At 37.2% G+C, this 21,311-nt stretch overlaps 1 protein-coding gene across 1 annotated transcript; it reads right to left on the bottom strand.

The window, feature by feature from the left end:
- Window positions 1-11,259: 11,259 nt before the first annotated feature.
- LOC108345175 (uncharacterized) lies at window positions 11,260-13,503 on the bottom strand. The gene has a single exon (XM_052867728.1). The coding sequence runs from the start codon at window positions 13,331-13,333 to the stop codon at window positions 11,417-11,419; it is 1,917 nt and encodes a 638-aa protein (XP_052723688.1). The 5' UTR covers window positions 13,334-13,503; the 3' UTR covers window positions 11,260-11,416.
- Between the last annotated feature and the right edge of the window lie 7,808 nt (window positions 13,504-21,311).

Below are 21,311 nucleotides of genomic sequence, written 5' to 3'. Positions count from 1 at the left end.
AGAACACACTTAGTGATCAAATGAAGAGAATTCAGCAAAAGCAAAGCAAAATTGAAAAGAGTCACAAAGTGATGACAAACAAAGAGTGAAGTTTGCGAATTAGCAAGGGAAGTCAAAACAGATTTGACAAATAGTTGATACAAGTGTAGATGGTAACTCCTGTTTTTCAAAAATACCCACAAACATTTATTTGGGCCTTTATATCCTTTCCTTCAATACCCCTTAGCCCAAGCCACATTACAAGCCTAATAAAAGTCCACACAGATTGAATAATGGTTGCTTAAATTTTCATAAAGCTTAATTTTGAGGCAAGACAAAATGACTAACAATGCAATTAAAAAAATGATGAAAAAAGAAAAATGTCCTCGGAAGAAGGGAACTCCCTGTTAATCAAGATTATACAAAGGAAAATCAAGCCAATTGGGGCAATTTTTTCAAGCCAATCCTTTCCATATCCATCACAAATTCATGAACACATACAAATCCCATTCAAACTTTTCCCCCAATTCCCAAACTAGGGGACAATTTTGGGCCACTTTATTTCATGTGTTTTGGCCCTTCCAAGATATGGTCAACTTTGTTAGTCTCACATTTGTTTCATCTGTATATTCAGTTCGTACCAAGACTGGGGCATCCCTTGTTGGGCCTCTCAGATTTGCCCGTACTGAAATTCATGGATCCACCCTCAAAACAGTGGCAGACATTTTGGGGCTTTGTATGATTTGAGTCCATCTTATCATTCGTGAACCCAAAGTGGGGGGCAACCTTTTGTTGAACCTCGCTTAATTGACTCATACCCAAAACCAAGGCAACTTTGTGACTTTCATATGTTTCGACCCATTCAGAGTATTGAGCAACTTTGTTAAATTTCAAATTTTTTCATTTGAACATTCAAAGCTCATACAAAGACTGGGGCATCCCTTGTTGGGCCTTGCATGATTTTGGTTCGCCCCGAACTTCAAAGATCTAAAAACCACCAAAATTGGGGCAATTTGCAAATCCCACATGATTTTCTCACTCCCTGATTCCTGACCTATTCCCTCACAATTCACAAATACATTTGTCCATACCAATACTTTTACCATGTTCCAGAGTAGCTTCTGGGTATCTACTACCTCACATTGGCCTTTGTAGCCGTTTTAAGGAGTAGAAGGCTCAAGTAGCCAACCCGGTACTCTCCAAATCCTTCCAATCATCCTCCACATATTTTTCCAACCCCTGATATCAAGCATGTACACACTAGTATCTCGTCAAGAAATGCGTGGCACACAAGCTTCATTTTGCACAGTTGACTTTAGAATTTGGACGTCCATTGAAAAGAAATTGGAGGTCTAGATCGTCATAAATTGGATGATTTCAAAGGAAACAAATTGACTCTCGAAAAAAATGTGTCATAGGTTCATAATCTTCCAATACATCATCAACTTTGAATTTGCCTCCATGTATATTCATCAAATTTTCTTCCTTCAAAAAGACAAAAAAAATCAACATTCATCAAACTTTTCTTCTCCAAATTTCAAAATTTTCATCAACCAAGTTTCTCTTGCATATCAAGATTCCATATACTTGTACAAAAATGCAACACCTTGTTTCTTAATTTCAAAATCAAAATCAAAATCAAAAAAATTTTCTCAAAATTTCAACAAATTCAAAAATTTCTTTTTTCAAAACAATCCAACAATTTTTACTTTCTGCCATTGGTGTCTCGGCCCTCTGTAAGACAATGGTCGTGCCCAATTTTTATTTCTGTCATTGGTATCTTGGCCCTCTCTAAGACAATGGTCAAGCCCAATTTTACTTTCTGTCATTGGTATCTCGGCCCTCTATAAGACAATGGTCGAGCCCAATTTTGCTTTCTGTCATTGGTATCTCGGCCCTCTGTAAGACAATGATCGTGCCCAATTTTTACTTTCTGCCATTGGTATCTCGGCCCTCTGTAAGACAATGGTCGAGCCCAATTTTAATTTCTGTCATTGGTATCTCGGCCCTCTGTGAGACAATGGTCGAGCCCAATTTTTGTTTTTTTTCATTGGTATCTTGGCCCTCTGTAAGACAATGGTCAAGCCCAATTTTACTTTCTGTCATTGGTATCTTGGCCCTCTGTAAGACAATGGTCAAGCCCAATTTTACTTTCTGTCATTGGTATCTCGGCCCTCTGTAAGACAATGGTCGAGCCCAATTTTGCTTTTTGCCATTGGTATCTCGGCCCTCTGTAAGACAATGGTCGAACCCATTTTTACTTTTTCAAATGACCCTCTGCATGGCAATGGTCAGGTACATATTTTTAATTTTCTCAAATGACCCTCTGCGTGGCAATGGTCAAGTCCAAATTTTAATTTTTCAAGATGACCCTCTGCATGGCAATGGTCGAACCCAATCAAATTCAAATTTCTCATTCACTTAATCTCTTTCAAAAAAAAAAAAACACAAAAAAAAAATGAAATGAAAAAATTCCATGTTTGATCCTGGTTCCTTTTCATTGAAATCCGAACGAAATTAGTATTTCTATCTTTACTTATCTTTTACTCTGATAATATGAAAACATTGTTTATCATATGATCTAGTAAAAATCTAAGTAAAGAGGGGCAGCTGTCAACACTCAATTTCGTCCGGATTGACTAAATAATTTGTTTTATTGTTTTACCCTCATATATAATAAAAAATAAAAAAAAAAGGATCAGACGTTCGTCCCCTATGATCTCGCGCTCGTCCAAACAGTGGTCGTTCGTCCTTCTCCACTGTTACTGTGGCCGCTCGTCCAAACAGTGACCGTTCGTCCTTCCCCACTGTGGCCGCTCGTCCAAACAGTGACCATTCGTCCTTTCCCACTGTTGCTGAAACCGTTCGTCCTTCCCCACTGTTACTGTGGCCGCTCGTCCAAACAGTGACTGTTCGTCCTTCCCCACTGTTACTGTGGCCGCTCGTCCAAACAGTGACCGTTCGTCCTTCCCCACTGTGGCCGCTCGTCCAAACAGTGACCATTCGTCCTTTCTCACTGTTGCTGAAACCGTTCGTCCTTCCCCACTGTTACTGTGGCCGTTCGTCCAAACAGTGACCGTTCGTCCTTTGGACTGTTTAACCGTTCGGCTTTTCGTTGTGTTAGGACGTTCGTCCTCATCTTCAACCGTTCGGTCATAATGTTTTGACAAACGTTCGGGCTCAATGATATATGTCTTTAGCGTTCGGCTTTGCACGTTCGTCCCATTGTGGTGTTCAGCAAATAGCGTTCGGTCATGTTTGTTTATTGAGCGTTCGGTTTTTATTGTTTAATGAGCGTTCGGTCATCACTTGGACACTCGGTTTCTCTTTTGAACGTTCGGTCTCCTCCAGCGTTCGTATTCCCTGCATTCGGTTTTGAGCACTCGTCCTTTGCGCGACCGCTCGCCGAATTCGTTCCCCCTCATCTACGCTCGTCCAACTCACCCTTTTCTACCACTCGTCCAGGAGAGCAACTTGGAGTATGCGTAAAGAAGTGCTCCTGCCACACAAAATGCCCACGGCCTAGCTGGAGGAAATGCTTCATTTTAACAAAGCTGAAACATGAATTGCATCCTCCACGTTACTTTTGCCACACATGTGATATTATTGAAAAAGGAGAGGTGCTATCACTTGGGAGAAGCACATCCAGCAAGTGGCCAACCTTGGAGAGCAACTGTCATTGTCCAGCAGCTCCAACACGTCCAACTCCAGAAGTAGCGTCCAACAACCGTCCAGCACACACGGACAGCAGCTCCAGTTTCAATCAACTCATCTACACCAGTTCACGGTCCAATCCAGCATGGGAGAAGAAGCAAGCCTTCACACCTTCACTTTGGTGTTCTACGTTCAGCAGAAGCGCATCTCCAAAATTGCAACAGCAGCTCACGCTTCCAGCAGTTTGGGAAGCAATTTCGGTTCACCATCCAGCATGCACAGAAGAGGAAGCAACCACACGCACAGGGTGTCCACCGTATGAAGAAGAAGACAAGATTGAGGGGCCCTCACCCTATTTTCTCACGGCCAAAAAACTGTAGCTCAGCATGCAAAGAAAAGAGGATCACGGGAGGAATTCTGAACAGATTGGGAGGCTCACGGGTTCTGAGATTTGGCTATAAAAGAAAACAAGCAGCAGAGGGAAAAGAGGGGGGGAAAACATCTTTTTTTGGGCTTTTGATCACTCCACAGATTCAGAGAATCCTTCTATTTTCCAGTGCTTCCTTTTCACTCATCAAAATCCAGCTCAAACTTCCAGTTCGACCTCACTCTGTTCCTAAAGGAACCATCCCATAGAACCCCTCACCATCGTCCTTTCCCTCATCATTCCGCAACAACATCTTCATCCCTTCAAAAGGACCTCACAGCCAACGTCCATCATCTTAACACCCGCGATCACAAAAAGTAAAGGAAAATGGGAGGTCAATCCAAAAGAGGAGGAGGCACATCACTTGAAGAACTGGGGAAGGAACTCGTTGAAAAAAAAGGAAAGCCAGAGAGAGAGGAGGAGACCATCGGAAAGGAGCTCCAAGAGGTAAGTAATGCCCTCCACTCCATGTTTTTCTGATTTTGTTTAATTGACCTTGAATATGCCTCTGTTACGTTGTCTTTGAATATGTCTCTTTGGTTGCTGAGTTTTGCATGTTGCTGTTAAATAGATGCTTAGTGTTGTGAATATTTGTACATGTCTGTTCTTACTGCACGATCATCTTGACACCCACGGCTATGAAGGCCAACATCCATCTTCATCGTTGCCATACGGCCAATATCATCATTTCCGTTTCCAATACTACATCATCACTTCCGTTTCCAATACTGTTCCAACACTGAACCTTTAACCCTTATACACAACCAACTTCATCACTCTCACATCTAGCACCTCACGGCCATCACCCTTATCTTCATCCTTCTTCATCTTCATTTTTATCTCTAAACACTTATTCCCACAGCCACCTTACAGATTACCAACTTCATCATCTTCTTTATTATCTCACCCAACATCTATCTCCTCACCCCTATGCCCACTACTACTAGTAACTGCCCATCCTCCGTATTTACTCATACACAGCCAACTTCATCACTTTCATATCCAACACCCACGACCATTGTTAACACCTTACGGCCACTACCTATCTTCACCCATCATCATCTATCCCAACCACCAAAGTGCATGCAATCCTTTCATCCGCGCCATCCGCATCCCAGGCTTTCCTTCACCTCATGAGAACACCTCTATTCTCGGATCATCGTACCTCTCAAGCTTGCACCGAACCTACAAGGAAAAATCACAGAACCAGTATCACACCCATCACGCGAGAACAGAAGAGAGGGAGAGAAACCAGAAGCAACTTGCGGCGGTCTGCTTGGAGGAGGCGGCGGCCAGAACTGCTCCAACGGGCGTGAACGGCATCGCCGACAGCGGTCCTGGTAGCGCTTGACATCGCCGGCGAAGCTTCGGACGAGGTAGGTATCTCAGGAGTCTCTCGTTCAGAGGATAAAATGGAATGCTGATGCAAATGAGTTGGACTTGGAGGGACCCCTAACGTTTTTTCTGAATTCGGAATAAAGGTTTCGGGCCGCACCCCCATATTTCACACGCACCCCCATATTTCACATGCACCCCCATATTTCACATGCACCCTCATATTTCACTCGCGCACCCCCTGTCCTTATCCTTGGGTTCGGACCCATGATAAAAAAACAAAAGTTTTCTCTTTGTAACCCCTTGTACTGTAACCCCTTGTTTTATTTGTATATAGTAAGCTTATTTGTATTGTTTTGTATAAAAATTGTAAAAATTGTAAATAAAAAAAATATATAAAACTTTAAAAAAACATTTAATGTAATAAATCGGTATGAGTACTCGTGCGATCGTACGCATCAGCCTAGTACTTATTGCCTAAATATAAAATAAATAAAAGCCGTGTGAGTGCTCGTGCGATCGTACGCATCAGCCTAGTACTCATTACGCAAAACAATAAGAGGAAAAAGCCGTGTGAGTGCTCGTGCGATCGTACGCATCAGCCTAGTACTCATTACGCAAAACAATAAAGGAAAAAGCCGTGTGGGTGCTCGTGCGATCGTACGCATCAGCCTAGTACTCATTACGCAAAAAATATAAATATTACAATAAAAATACCAAAAAAATATAAAATCTTCAAAAACTGAAAACATTCACTTTTTCAAAACTACAAACAATATCGCCTTGCCAGAACTACGTGATCCTTGATTCTCCATCAAAAGTGGAGATACGTAGGAGCAAGGTCAGTCCTTGTCAGGTTCATTTCCCCAAAAATCCAAAATCAATTTCTTCAAGCAAATTTCTCAAACAATTTCATAACGAACTACGGAACCCTGATTTCTCATTCTGAATGAGAATAAGTAGGAGCAAGGTCAATCCTTGTCGGGCCCAAAAAAACTAAAAAATATTGTTTGTTTCTTTAGAGTTTTTATTTCAAGGGAAAGTTAAACATTTTGAAAACCACATCATATTCGTATATTTAATTAAAGGTACTGCCTTAAGGCAGGTGTTGTAGGGTGTTAATACCTTCCCTACACGTAACCGACTCCCGAACCAAGAATCTGGTTCTAATAGACCATGCTTTATCATTTTATGGTTTTTCCATAGTTTTCCAGAATAAACTATGGTGGCGACTCCAATCTCTTTTTTCAAATTTTCTTTTTCCTTTTTGGATCGTCGTCCCGTCGCGATTTCGGTTGCGACAGTTTTCTTGGGATATAGCATGATATATGTGTTGCATGGAGTATAACTTTGATATATGTTTTCTTGGGTATAGCTTGATATATGTTTTGCATGGGGTATAACTTTGATATATATTTTTCTTGGTTATAACTTGATATATGGGTTGCATGGGGTATAACTTTGACATATGTTTTCTTGGGGTATAGCTTGATATGTTTTGCATGAGGTATAGTTTTGATATATGTTTTGCATGGGGTATACCTTCAATATGTGTTTCCTTGTTATATTTGTAATTTTTCAAGTTATGTTTTTATGGTTTCCATGTGGGGTACCTTCTTACACTCTAAATCTAGAGTGTATGAGGTGTGAAGGGGTGAGTTTTCTCTTCCTTTTAGTGGAAGAAATGAGTGAGTAAGTGGGTTAGGAAGAAGACTGAGCTTAGGAAAAAACCAGGGGGTGTAAACTTGGTAATTTCAGGGGGTGCGCCAGAAATTTATTTTCTAGACACAGGGTATAAACTTAATAATTTCTGGGGGTGCACCAGAAATTCTGTTTTCTGGATAGGGGTATGAACTTGGTAATTTCAGGGGGTGCGCCAGAAAGTCTGTTTTATGGACACGGGGTATAAACTTAATAATTTCAGGGGGTGCGCTAGAGATTCTGTTTTCTGGACACGGGGTATAAACTTAATAATTTCTGGGGGTGCACCAGAAATTCTATTTTCTGGACAGGGGGTGTAAACTTGGTAATTTCAGGGGGTGCGCCAAAAAGTCTGTTTTCTGGACACGGGGTATAAACTTAATAATTTCTGGGGGTGCATCAGAAATTCTGTTTTCTGGGCAGGGGGTGTGAACTTAGTAGTTTCAGGAGGTGCGCCAGAAATTTTAATTTCTGGACAGTGAAATTAGTAAATTTTGGGGTTAAAAAGAAAAAGTATTTTAAAATATTTTTTGAGAATTGTTGGTTATTTTGTGTGGCCTATATTTCGTTGGTTTTATACATGTTATTGAGAACGTGTATCAGATTGTGATCGAACGTGATTAATTAAGTTCGTTGGCAATCATATAGTAGATTAAGTTAATTTACTTGTTCTTTTGTAACAAAACAAAAGAAAAGGTGTGAGAAATTCGATCCGATTATAGATTTGAAGATCAGAAATTTGAGTATCACTTCTTCTACGTGAGAAGGTGATTGTCTCGCCCATGACTTCGGCTCGTGCTGAGTATAGTGCATTTGTACGCGTAGTACCAATGTGTTTACTCGTTAGTCCTTGAGGAGTCAGGGAAGACAGGTATGAAGTTACGATATGAAACGATTTTCATCACCGCTATTGAGAGCATGTTGTGATGACGAAATGTGAAGAAGGATTGTTTTTCCCCAGAGGATAATCGATTGTTATTGAGAACAGGTGGTGAGGACGAAAATATAAAGAAAACGACATTGAATTATGAAAGGATAGATTGTGGTGATATTTTTCGCGTCAATATATGTTATTGTGATTTTTTTTGTTGTATGATCTGTGTATAATATGATATTTCTGGTTGCTCACCCTTGCATGTTGTGGTTTTGGTTTCCACCTGCAATGATCGTACTTGTACGGGAGCAGATGATATTGCATATGTTACTGGAATGGAGTAGCTCAACGAGAGTGCTGGGAAATAAAACTTGTCTGGGATTTTCTTTAAGTTGCTATTTATCGACGTGTTTAATTTTTATCGTTGTAAAAGACAAATAATATGTGTTTTCAATATGATGTAAGAACATATAATAAGTAATGCTTTGCTTCCGCATTAAAAAAAAAATTAAATCTGTATTTGGACGAGAATGTTTTAAACGCTTGTAGTTTGATCTATTTTAAGTAACATCTTATTAAGGGGCGTTACATAAGGTGTTATGACAACTGTCTTAGTTGACATTTTATTTAAAATGTAAGTTGCACTTATTAGTGCCTCTCTTTAGAGTGACTCTAGCAAGGTCAAATAAATCATACTCCTTACCCTATCATGAAGAGTCTAGTTTTGTCTTTCAGTCACATCATTCCTACTAGGTGAACCCGACATACTTTGAGACAATTTTACATTTCTCTAGGTACTTGGAAAAAGACCATGGACGTTGTTCACATGATTCATCATATCTTCCATAGTATTCACTACCATGATCAGACCTAACATTCTTAATCCTTTTGTTGCGTTAATTCTCAACTTCAACCTTAAATGATTTGAATTTGTCTAGAGATTGAGATTTTTTATGTATGAGGTATAAGTATGCATATCTAAACTAATTGTTTATGAATGATATAAAATATTGTTGACCATTCTATGATGGAGTAGGGAATGACTACAAATGTCTATATGTATCAATTTTAAGAAGTTTGTAGCTTTATACGCACTTAATCTTGATCTGTTTGTCTTTAATGCATTCAACACAAACATAAAAGTTTGTGAAGTTAACGGAATCCAAGATCTCATTTGACATAAGTTGTTCAACTGTATTTTCAGAGATGTGACCTAGACCCTTGTGCCACAATGCTCCTAAATCAGTATTATCAATTTTATGCTTAGTACCACACGATTCCATATTTAAGGATTAACCATAAGAAACCTCTGGATCAAACATATATAGATTATCATTAGCCTAAAGTGAATCGGTTCAACTAACATTTGAATTTAAAGACAATTTGAATTCATTGTTTCTAAACGATCAAATAACCTAGTTTGTCTAAATAGGAGACTGGAACCAAATTTCATCTAAATGACGACACAAAAAAAGTATCTTTCAAATCCAAATAAAATTGGTGCAAAATAATAATAATCTAAAATGTCCTATAGCTTTCACCTCTAGTGATTTGCTATCTCCAATATATCCATATTTTAGAATCAATTGACTTCTGGTAGCTTATGAACCAAAATAATTAATAATTAATAAGGACACAAACCTTTTAATTGATTAAGCAATTCCTAATACACCATAGAGCAGTATGCGGAAGCATACATGGATTAACTATTGTAAACAATGTATATAAAAGAATGATATTTGATCTTCCAACTATAGGTACCTTAGGTTCCTCTTAATTTTTCCTTTTAATGAAGGTAAAAAGAAAGAAACAAGAATAATGTATGTGTTTAGAGATGGGAACCATAACCCATGTAACTTTTATCAGTTCTTTTTTCTTAAGTTTTAATATTTTTAATTTGATCATTCATCAAATTAAAATATTGTTTATAGTCTTTATATAATTAAGTTTTCATGATATATATACCCTTAACCATATATTTATCTTGATTAGATCACTTTAATAAATTAATTAATAAAATATAATAACTTTTATATATATATATATATATATATATATATATATAACCTAAATTGCTAACGCTTGTGTCTTCATCTTTTGCTTCCAAGTGAGAGTAAGGAGAAAGAAAAAGTCTAGCAAGGGATAAGATTCGTTCTCAATGACACATTATAAACAAAGATGATAACCTCTATAAAGACTCAAACATTTAAGCTTCTCAAAATGCTCAACCACACACATGATGTTGTGTCTGAACAAAAAAAAGCACATGACGGCGTGTCACATGATTTTGATTTTAGTTGCATTTAAGGTTGTCTTTTTCGTCCGCGAGTTGATGACTAGTGTTGGTTTAGGGAACTTTCAAGGTTATTTCCTTCTTGTTTGGGACATGGTCAAACCCACAAAGGAATATTAGCTCAACTTTCTCCTAAATTTTCGTAATAAAACTTTAAAATTAACACTCAATTTAATCCTTAAAAGATTGAAATGCTGACCTGTAAGTCTTTAAATATATTTTTTTGAATCAAAAGAACCACTGATAAAATTTCAGCTATGCATTTACATTCTTCAGTAAAACTCTTAACAGTTTATATATGGATTATTATATATTAACAATTTTTTTTAATAATTTTTTGACAAGTGTGTCACTGTTTTATTATTTTGTATATTTGAAATTGAACAATCACAAACTAGGTTGAAAGCATTTTCTTTTGTGTATTTTTATCTCTAAATTATAGTCGAATGAGACTTGAATATATGTAAATAGGTTTTTTTAATAATTCACCATTTTGTATTTAAGTCCTTTTAACCTATGAAGATATAATTTATAATTGATTCTATACAACCTTTTCATGTTAACCAAAGTCGGGGAAGTAACAAGAAAATATATATATTTGATAATATAAAGTAGATGTTAATAAGTGGTCAATGACAGATTTAATAAATAAAAAATATTATTAAAGATAAATTTTGAACGAATTTAATATTATTTTAAAAAATTAATTTTAAATATTAATATAAAATAAATACGTAAAATAAAATTTATCCTCACAAGATATAATTTATTATATGAAACACTTATTATATGAAACACGAAACCTTCGATACAAGACCATAACTCCTCCTAACAACCTCTGCCCCATAAGAGGATATTTTCGTTTATAAACCACAACACAGTTGATGTCATCTTCAGTTGTTAGGCCGAAATCAATAACATAAATAAAAGTGCCACTAATTTCAGCGCGGTGATAAGGTAAATGCTAGGACAGCACAACACAAGAATCAAAGTATATATTTGACATAATGAATTATCAACATAGTTTCTGAAATCAATCATACAAATGAAGGAATAATGTATGTAATTAATTATTTTTACTTGCAGAATTCACACTTCATGGAGTCTTCCAAGACCCAGAATCCTGAAGAATAAATGAAACTGAACGGATAAACTAAACCTCAATTGTTTTTTGGTTGATGGCAAGATATCTCCACCTCTCTTTCTCCACAAAGTCAGCATCCAGGAATCTAGCAACAAAAGCCCAAAGCTTATACACATCTTCAAAATTAGCAAGGAAGCCAAGGGCAGCAGTAACCACAGTGATTCCAACCCTGTCTTTCTTCTTGTTGGTTGCTGTCACCACTTTGGTTTGTAGGACTTTTCCCTTCTCTTCTGCATACTTATCTGCAAACCAAATATGACGCAGGAATGCATAACTGATAGAGATGTTGCTTCTATCAGCAAGTTTCTGGACAAGTGCAGGCTCAACCCTTTCACCTTTCCAATCAAATATATTGAATGCCAAAGCTGGCCCTCTGTCAAATTTCACCTTTGGACCATAAATCTTGACCAAAGGAACCCCTTGTGTATTAGGATGCTTAAGCTTCAACATAGAGTTTACCAGCCAGTTGATAAGGTACCTTGACCTGTTAGTGATCAGAATCAATCCCAAAGAATCAACTTGGTCTAAGCACCCACATTGGATGCCACTTTCTTGGACATTACTTTTCTTAAGGGTCTGAACTGGCTCTTGTATCTCCTCAATTTCAGAACCTTGAGGAGCTTTTAGATTTGAGTCAGTTGCTTCTCCTTCTTCAACTATTTCAGATTGTTTAGTTTGCATTGGACCCGATAAAGATGACAAAGGAAATGGTTTCTCTTCATGTGGGGATGTTGATGTTGTATTGTGTATAAGTTCTAAGTCAGTGGCAGAAGAATAATCTGATAATTGACGAGGCTGCTTTTCTTGTACAAGGCTGACAATTCCTGCTGAAGGGGAAGATTCCAAGCTGGAAATGGCAGATTTCTTGATGAAAAGGCATCCAAATCCAGAAGGGTTTGCCCCAAAGACCTTGTAGAAAGAGCAAATAAGAAAATCTGGTTGAAATAGAGAGAGGCCGAAGCAGTCCATGTCTTTTGGCCCCAATGCACATGCATCAACCAACACATGCCATCCATTCTCCTGTGCTATGCTCATCCACAGATAAGGATATCTTGCTCCTGTCACTCTTGAACCAAGTGGGAAAACAAAGAGGCCTTTTCTTTTCTTCTTCTTTCTCCTACTCTCAATCATCTTCCTCAACTTTTTTGACTGAATCCTCAGCCTAGGCCATGAGAACTCCGCTGACATGGCCCTGGCACCTCTCTTCTCTGAGGAACTAATCATTGCTTCCGCCGCCTCGCTCTCATAGTCATAAACTGTCAGAAGCCTCCTACTAGTTTGGAATTGGTATGAATCTGCCACAAGTTTGAAAGCTGAGGTTCTGTTTGCTGTGAAAACAATAAAGTAGTCATTTTCTGATATGTTAAGGAAACTCATGATTCTCTTTCTCATTGCACCCTCAAATTCTGAGTCTTGTCCCCCATGAAGCAACAAAGTCTTTAAGCTACCAGTTTTGGAGTGTATCCTAAAGAAAGGAATATCTGAGTAATTAGGTTGAAATTGGGGTGTCTGAGGAACTGAAGAAGAGGGTAATTGGCCTTTTGATGAGTCATGGTGTTGAAGCTGAGAGCAAGAGAAAAGGCCAATGCCAATGTAATCAAGGCAAGTTTGGCTGGAGAGTGACAGGTGGAAATAGTCCTTGGCTCTAACATAGTCAACTTGTTCAGTATCAGAATACTGAGGGAACACTTTGTTGAACTCATTGAATGATTCATGAAGTGATGGAAGAGACTCATGGTTTGTAAATTGAGTGTTTGGGAATATAGATGATGTTGTTGTGACTGCAAAACTGTGGCGCCACTCTGCAGAACTGTTCCTGAGTTTTGCTGTTGTGTTGCGTGATGAAATTGTAGAGTTGAAAAACGGGGTTGTGCAGCTGCAACAGCATTGAGGGCACTTTTGTGAGGCCTCATCAAGGGTCTGCATTTTCTTTTGTTTCTGCACTCTGAGACAAGTTTGGTATATATGTATCAGTTTGAAATTTTAACAGCTATTGCCTATTGGATTTGTTGATGCTTTGTGCCATTCGGCATAGGAGAAGAGCACATAAAGACAACAACGGAATCCCTATTCTTTTTGTTTATAATATTTTTGGCTTGGATTTAGCTGGCTGATACGGCAATGTATGATGAAAGTTGAAACTATCGAAAGGGTCATGTAGTTCAATTTGGACTTGGTCTTGCATAGTTTGCTTGCTTTGCCTAGTTGACATGTTAATACTTACTGGCCAATCAATCTGAACCCTTTGATTTGGTCTATTGATGGTAATGTGCATATGATTTTGAAAATTTCCTTTCGAGAAGTACTTAAAAAATTTATATGTTTCTTGTTGCACGTAATTGAAGTGTTTGTTAAGTTGTACTTTGGTGGATTGCCCCTTTCCCTTCCAATACCAATTGTTCTGTTATTTTGGTGAGTCTGATTTGTCCATTTGTATTAAACTATTGCCAGTGATCACCCTTAACTGTATAAAATCAAGCATTTGACATAAGCAAAGATGAGAGAAAATCAAGCATTTGACATAAGCATTTGATATATAACATGCTTAAAATTTAAAATAACTCCTGTTTTCGAGAGAGTGATATTAGAAATGAGATCATGATTCGGTCATCAAAGACATAAAAATAACAGATAGGAACCAGAAAAAAAGAATCATAGTTTTTGGTTTTCAAATAAGAAGTAATGGGTGAGAGATTATTGTAACATCCCAAATTCTCACATTAATGTAACATCCCAACTTTTCACATTAATGTAACATCCCAAATTTTCACACTTGATAATTAACATTACATTTACGGTAACATTCCGTAATCTCATCCTTTAAAATTTCCTAGTTGATATAAGTCTATACATGTAAAAAGATTCTAATTATAGTTCTTCGACTCCTCTTTCCTTGGTACTATGTGAGGCAACATTCCTTCATCTGCTCCCGTATAACGAATTATACGATCATCGCACATACCCAAACACAAAAACACAAACAAGTAGGGTGAGTTAACATGCAACAAATCATTTATAAGACATGCATAATTACTTCGATACAAACATCATATAATAATTATGTCAGACACCCTCATACCATCGTACCCCAATTCCTATTAGACACTCGTCCGACAATACCCAATAAATACCATAATACTCAATAGACATTCATTCCATAATACCCAATAAACACTCATCCCACAATACCCAATAAACACTCATTCCACAATACCCAATAAACACTCATCCCACAATACCCAATAGGCACTTATCCCCACGATATTCAATAGGCACTTATCCCAACGATATGTTGATGAGCGATCACGGGAGGTTCCGCACTTGTGATGTCATTCTTAGTCCCCTCACTATGTCCAAAACCGGCACATAGACCAGGACATTCTGTCCTCCATACTATTCACAAGGTTAGTCCCCTCACTATGTCCTAAACCGGCACATAGACCAGGACCTCCTGCCCCTCTCACCACATAATTCATCATTCTCTACTTGAGACTGAATCATTATTAGAGTATCAGGATAACCTCCAACTACGGGACCCTCAACATCAACATATAGATAAATACCATAACTGAATCTCTCCACGAAACTCATACCATGCTCACATTCCTTAACTCATTACGAAATCTCACCACAATCCTCATACACATACCATGACATTACAGAATCTCTCCGCGAGACTCATACGATACTCACATTCCTCAACTCATATTATACCCTTACGACATCTCCCTGTAATACTCATACATGTTCAGATGCATAAATTCAAATCCAATATAATAAAATGCAATCATCACAATTATAATTCATAATTCCATATCTACCACAATAACATGAATTCATCAGACATTTCCATTCCAACCAGATATATTGCACAATAATTTAACAGTACATAATCTGTTCAATAGGATTTAAGTTAAAAACTTGTCGAGTAAACTTCCAGGAAAGAAAGGTGCGTCACAATGGACAACTTAAGTACCAAATCTTTCCTTAGCCAAAGCGTTCCTCAACTAGTTTTTAACAAATTTCTTATTTACAGATTTAAAACAACAGCATATAATATTAACACCGAAATTTAATATAGATATAAAAAAAAATAGAAATTAAGCAATATTGAGATCCCTAAGAAGATACGAAATTAATATCTATAAATCTGTAATTCCGATTTCAAATCTGAATGGTCACAATAATTCACTATTTGTTATAAACTACATATTAAAATTTTAGGTTGATCCAACGGTTAACTAGATAGATATTGAGGTTTTACCGAGGTAACTCAGGTGCAGAATTTTAAGTGGTTTTTGGTTATACTCAAAATGCGGAACTAATTTTCCTAAGCACAGACATTTACTTACAAATCTGAACGGTCAAAATGACTTAATATGTCTTATGAATTACATACTAAATTTTGGGCTCAATCTAACGGTAAATAAAATATATAGGAAATGTTTACCATGATAACTTAAGAACAGAAATATAGTGTTCATCAGATTTTTCAAAAAACTTAAAAACTATTTTCTCCAAACATAGACTTTCAATTTATAATCCGATCGGTCAAAGTATATTCATATATCTTAGGAATCATATATAAAAATTTCAAGTTGATCTAACGGTCAAATAAGTCGTAATATATATTTTACCGAGATGACTCAGTAACAGATCTATAGGTGTAATTAATTTACTCCAACATGCAGGATTTATTTCTCTAAGTATAGACTTCTAATTACAAATCCCAACGGTCAAAGTGAAGAAATAGGTCTTAGGATTCATATATTAAAATTGTAGCTAAATCCAACGGTCAAAATAATTAAAAGAAAAGTTTTACCATACTAACTCGAAAATAAGAAAATTATAATCATAAAAACTAAATTTATATAAGTGAATAGATAACTACCATTACCAAAATTTTAACATACTCACAACTCATATTCATTATCATAACATGGATAAAAATCATATACAAGAAGGATTAGCTCCCCTTACCTCTATTCCAGACTTAATCTCCTGCTCCGAATTTGTTTCCCCCGAAACCCTTCAGAACCTCTACTCTTCTTGCAACTAAAAATTTCTCCCTAACTTTTTCTTCTCTATTTCTCAAGCTCTCACTTGATTCCTCTTCTCTTGGTGCCAAATACCCTTCCCTCCCATGGCTATTTATAGTAAAAAAAATTTACTATTCCTTAATATTTTAATATTATTTATTATTTTAATATTATTTAAAAATAATATTTCAATCACTTTCTCACCAAATCTGATCCTAATTTCTACCTACTACTTTCTTCCATGCTAAGGAATCCAAATGCTGAAAATTTATTTTTACTATTTACTTTTTACTATTTACTATTTACTTTTTACTATTTACTATTCACTATTCACTTTTTACTATTCGATTTTCTTAAAAAAAAATACTAAATAAGTTATCAAAAATTTTAACCTCTCCTTATAAAATTACTATAATTTTATATCCAAAATTTATATTTTTCTATCCATTAAAATTATTATTACTAATAAAATACTAAAATTTACTATAAATATTTTTCATGGGTCTTACAATTATTGGTGGTGTTGAAGGATGTGATTTGATCATGGTTTGTTTGTTAGTGTTGTGTGGAGTGGAATGGTCTTTTTTAATTTGCCATTACATTATGTAAGGCTGAGAGGTTCAATTTCAGAGAAAGAGAAGTGAGATATTGTCCTATTAAATAAAGTACTTTTTATTTTATTTCTTTCTGTTGAAGTTCAACACTATTTTTATTTCCTGAATTTTTCTTGTTTTTGTTGTTAGCTCTTAATTTTTATTTATGTTTTTTATCCTGTTGTTTTAATTTGTTAACCAAGAAGTTTCAAAAAATAATCATATGTATTCTTTTTTATAAATTACAATTTTTATTCATCTCATATTCATGATTATATTGGACCACTGAAAAAGAGATTTAAACCATAGCTTTTAAAAACAAAAATGTAAACATTCCGTTGGACTTTATGTTGATGGAACAAATCACTAAACCTAGATATATTTTAAATATGAATTGGATGTTTATAGAATCAAACACAACTATTACGAGAAATTTTATAATTTATTTTTCACATGTGAAAACTTAGAAAATAGTATTTTAAAAGTTACATTGTTTTAAAGATAGTGAAACTCGATTATTTTAATATTAAAGAGTTTTAATATAAATAGTTTCATTATAAAGAAGTATTTTAAAACATATAATTTTTCGCTTTTTTAGAACAATCTGACTTCTTTCTAGAAGTTTTTACTTCTTGTTCATTTATTTAAAGATACGAGACTGTATGAGTGATCTTTGAAATAAAATCTTTAAGTTTATCTTATCAATTTCTCATATAGAGTAAGTTTGTTTCTACTCCTTTCTCTGGTGAGTTTCATTTTCCTTTTGCATGTATGTTTTTCATGGTTGTATGTGATGTTTGAGTTTTCTATAAAACTCTCTAATGATCAGTGGTTCTAATAGTATGTCTTAATCATGTTTTCGTTATTCGTAGGAACAAATATGAGTTCTTGTGCATTTGGTACTACTTTAAGCCTTTTAGAGCAATTTGGTCATCTATAAGGTAAGAAAAGCAAAATATCATTGTACTCAATTTCTTATATAATTTGATTTGTGTGTGCATGTTTGATGGTTTGTGATTGATTGGAATTAGTGTTTCAATTAAGTTATTGTTGAAATCTGTTGTAAATTTTATGATAATGTATGGTATGGTAATTTCGTATGGTAAATTTGTTGTGGAAAACTTGTTTTATAATCAGGTTTTTATAGCATGTGTAAAATAAAAGTTTTTGTGGTGAATTGGTCTTTTGGCTGCTGTTTCGGTTATAGGGCTGAGTCACTAAGTACCTTCACAATTTGTCCTTCTTCGCCGTCCGATCTTGCTCCTTGGGTCTCTTGTTCGCCAATTCGACCGGGGTGTACCTGTTAAAGATACTCTGATGCCAAAGTCAGTAATTGAATCGTCCGGTTATCTAATACGACAATGACAATAATAAATACACAGTAATTGCCTCCACCTACCTTTTACCTTTGACTTATATTTATAGTTTTTGGGCATGAGCTTAGGATTAACGATATTTTATTCTCGGCCCAATCCTGGTCCAATATCCTTAAACGTGATTTACCTTAATCTTCTTAACATTAATCATTTGGGCTTAGGAAGTCGGCCGTCCCAGCCGGCCACTTTGCCTTCTTATTGGCCGTCTGGTCATGTGGAGTTTGTGAGGTGTGAAGACCGTCCGGTCATGTGGTACATTAGGCCCCCCAAGCCCTAGTCAATGAAGGTGAGGTTGGGTTTTAATAGCCGTCAGGTGTTTCTTGGAGGCCGAGCATTCCTATTGGTTTTTTGAAAATGGTGTTTGGGCAGGAGAACACGTGTCACAAGTGCATGCGGACACCCTCTTAGGTAGTGGGAATGTTGCTTGATCTAGATCGTTGATCGTGGTTGATCTTAACGACTATGGTGAAGTGACGATTTTCGAAAAAAAATTTATAAATAAGGATGCCATGGACCGTCATTTTCACTCTTCATTCTTCCTTTCTCCCAACCGTTCGGTGTATTCTTTTTCCAAGGTAACTTAATAATGTCTGCAGTTAGTATTTCTTTTTCTGAGGAGCCGGCAGGCCAGGGTGGCAGGGGTGTGGTACGTGGCAACGCTCAGTCTTCTAGCTCGATGTCGTCTTCTTTCCTTGAGAAGTCCGAGAGGAAAGTAGATTTAGGACCGGAGTCACCATTCTACGGGGGAGAGAGGGTCATAAATGGAATTTTCCTCTTTCTACTGAAGGGCGACGTTCGTATTGACCGAGAAATTGCAAAGTCGTCCGGTGGTTGGCCACACATCAAAGGGTATGGATGGGCTTCCAACGACGTTGGTACCTTTCGATCTGACTACAATACTCAGGAGGAGCTTCAGTGGTGGGCCGACCGGTCACATATAGTACGCAACATGGAGGACGCTCACTTGATCCGCCTGAGGGTGAGTCATCGGAACGAGCGAGTCTTTCATGGAAAGGGAACCAGCGAAGAAGACTTCTTCTTTGTGTACACCTACATGTTTAACCAGTTGTTCCTCCAGGTGTCGTTCACAGCTTTCCAGGCGGCCGTCCTCCATGAGTTAAACATTGCCCCCTCTCAACTTCATCCTAATGGCTGGGCGGCCATTCAGGCCTTTGTAACGATATGTGCCGCCATGGGAATTACCCCGTCTGTGACGATTTTCCTTCATTATTTCAATGTCCGACCATTAGCGAGACGAGGATGGGTGTCGCTTTGTGCTGTCCATAGCCGAACCCTGCTCAAACCGTACAGTGAATCGTTCAAGAATTTTAAGACACGATATTTTAAAGTAATAATAAGAGACGCCGATCGGTTCAAATTCCATGAGGAAGTGGGTCTCCCTTTGTTCCCTTTTTATTGGACAAGGGACCCTCGAAAAATAAACGCATGGGCAGTCGGTCGCATGACCCCAAAAGAGCTGGAGGACGTGAGAATCATCAATACCCTACCCTCCCGCCTTAGTGCCCGCAACTTTGTTGAGTGTCTTGGTCATGAGGATTTTGACCAGATGGCGTTCGGTATTGTGTTTTCCATGAATTTTCTTATTGTCTTGTTGTTTAAGTTATCTAAATTTTTGTTTTCTTTTCAGGCTACATGTCTCTGTTGGCGCCACGCAAAACTAGTTTTAGTTCCTCTTACAAACGTCAGGGAAATAGCAGTTCCAAGGCTCGAGACCCCCAAACGACTTCATCAAGTTGCGCGTTCGCGCCCATCAAGATCCGTCTGGTGGTTCCTCTTACGGAACAAGTGACGGTGGTTGTTGCACAACCTACTACGGTAGTTGACCTGGAACCTTCTACTGGGATCGCTCCGACCGCCATGGCCAATCCTTCTTCATAGAAGAAGAGGAAATCGAAGGAAGGGGAGAAATCCTCTTCCAAGAGGAACCGTCGAGGGGGAAGCTCGCCGCACCCCATTCCCGCCAGTGTTTTCGATTCTGAGTTTCATGTGAGCTCTCGCATGAACTTTCACATGAGCTCCTCTCAGCATGCTGTCGTTGAGCCGTTGGCCGAGGGGGACCTGATCAATGCCACATTGGAGCTGACCGCCCGGGGCGCGATATTGACTTAGTGCGCTCGCGAGCAGGGAATTGTTCTTGAGTGAGTTTGGAGTTGAGTTTAAGTTTGTGTCATTTAAGACTTGGTTAACTTTTTTTTTTTTTGTTGAAATATGATATTTAGGTATGCTAAGTTTGTAATTGGGTTGTGGTTAGTGTTGAGTTGATCTCATGGATTGGGTCATTAACCATTTGAGCAAAATGATATCCAAACCAAGGTTTAAATATGTTTTCCAAAACAATTACGAGCATTCAGATACTAATTTGTTATTTGGATAAGACTTAAGTACACACAAATCAAGAATTAGAACTGCTAGTTTCGGATGTGGCATTAAGGGGCTCGGAGTAGTGTTGAGCGTCACAAAGTCAAAGAGCCACTAGACTCTATGGCTTTAAGTGTTGCGAAGATAGTGAACTCTATATGTTCTTAACGCTGAGTGGAAACTCTAGGCTACTAAGCGTTGTGCTATCTGTTTGGTGGGCACTAAGCGGTAAGAAGTGATGTTGAGCGCCACTTCACTACTACAGGTTTGGGCTTTTATTTCTATTAATTTGTTGGTGAGTGACTTGCTTGCTAGGCGCCAGTCTAGTATTAAGCCTCTGTTTTGAGTTTTCCTTTAAGTTTTTTGTACTTTCAAAAGTTGATTTAGTTTAGAATGTTCCTATTAGTATGAATATTGTATATGTTAATGGTTTAAGAATATGGTGGTGTGTATGATGTTACTTCAAGTATGATATGAGAGTGACAATGAATTCTGGTTGTTGGTATAATATCGATGC

Source organism: Vigna angularis, chromosome 8, assembly GCF_016808095.1.
Source record: "Vigna angularis cultivar LongXiaoDou No.4 chromosome 8, ASM1680809v1, whole genome shotgun sequence".
In the NCBI taxonomy this organism is placed as follows: Eukaryota; Viridiplantae; Streptophyta; class Magnoliopsida; order Fabales; family Fabaceae; genus Vigna; species Vigna angularis.
This window is presented reverse-complemented; position numbering and strand designations above follow the sequence as displayed.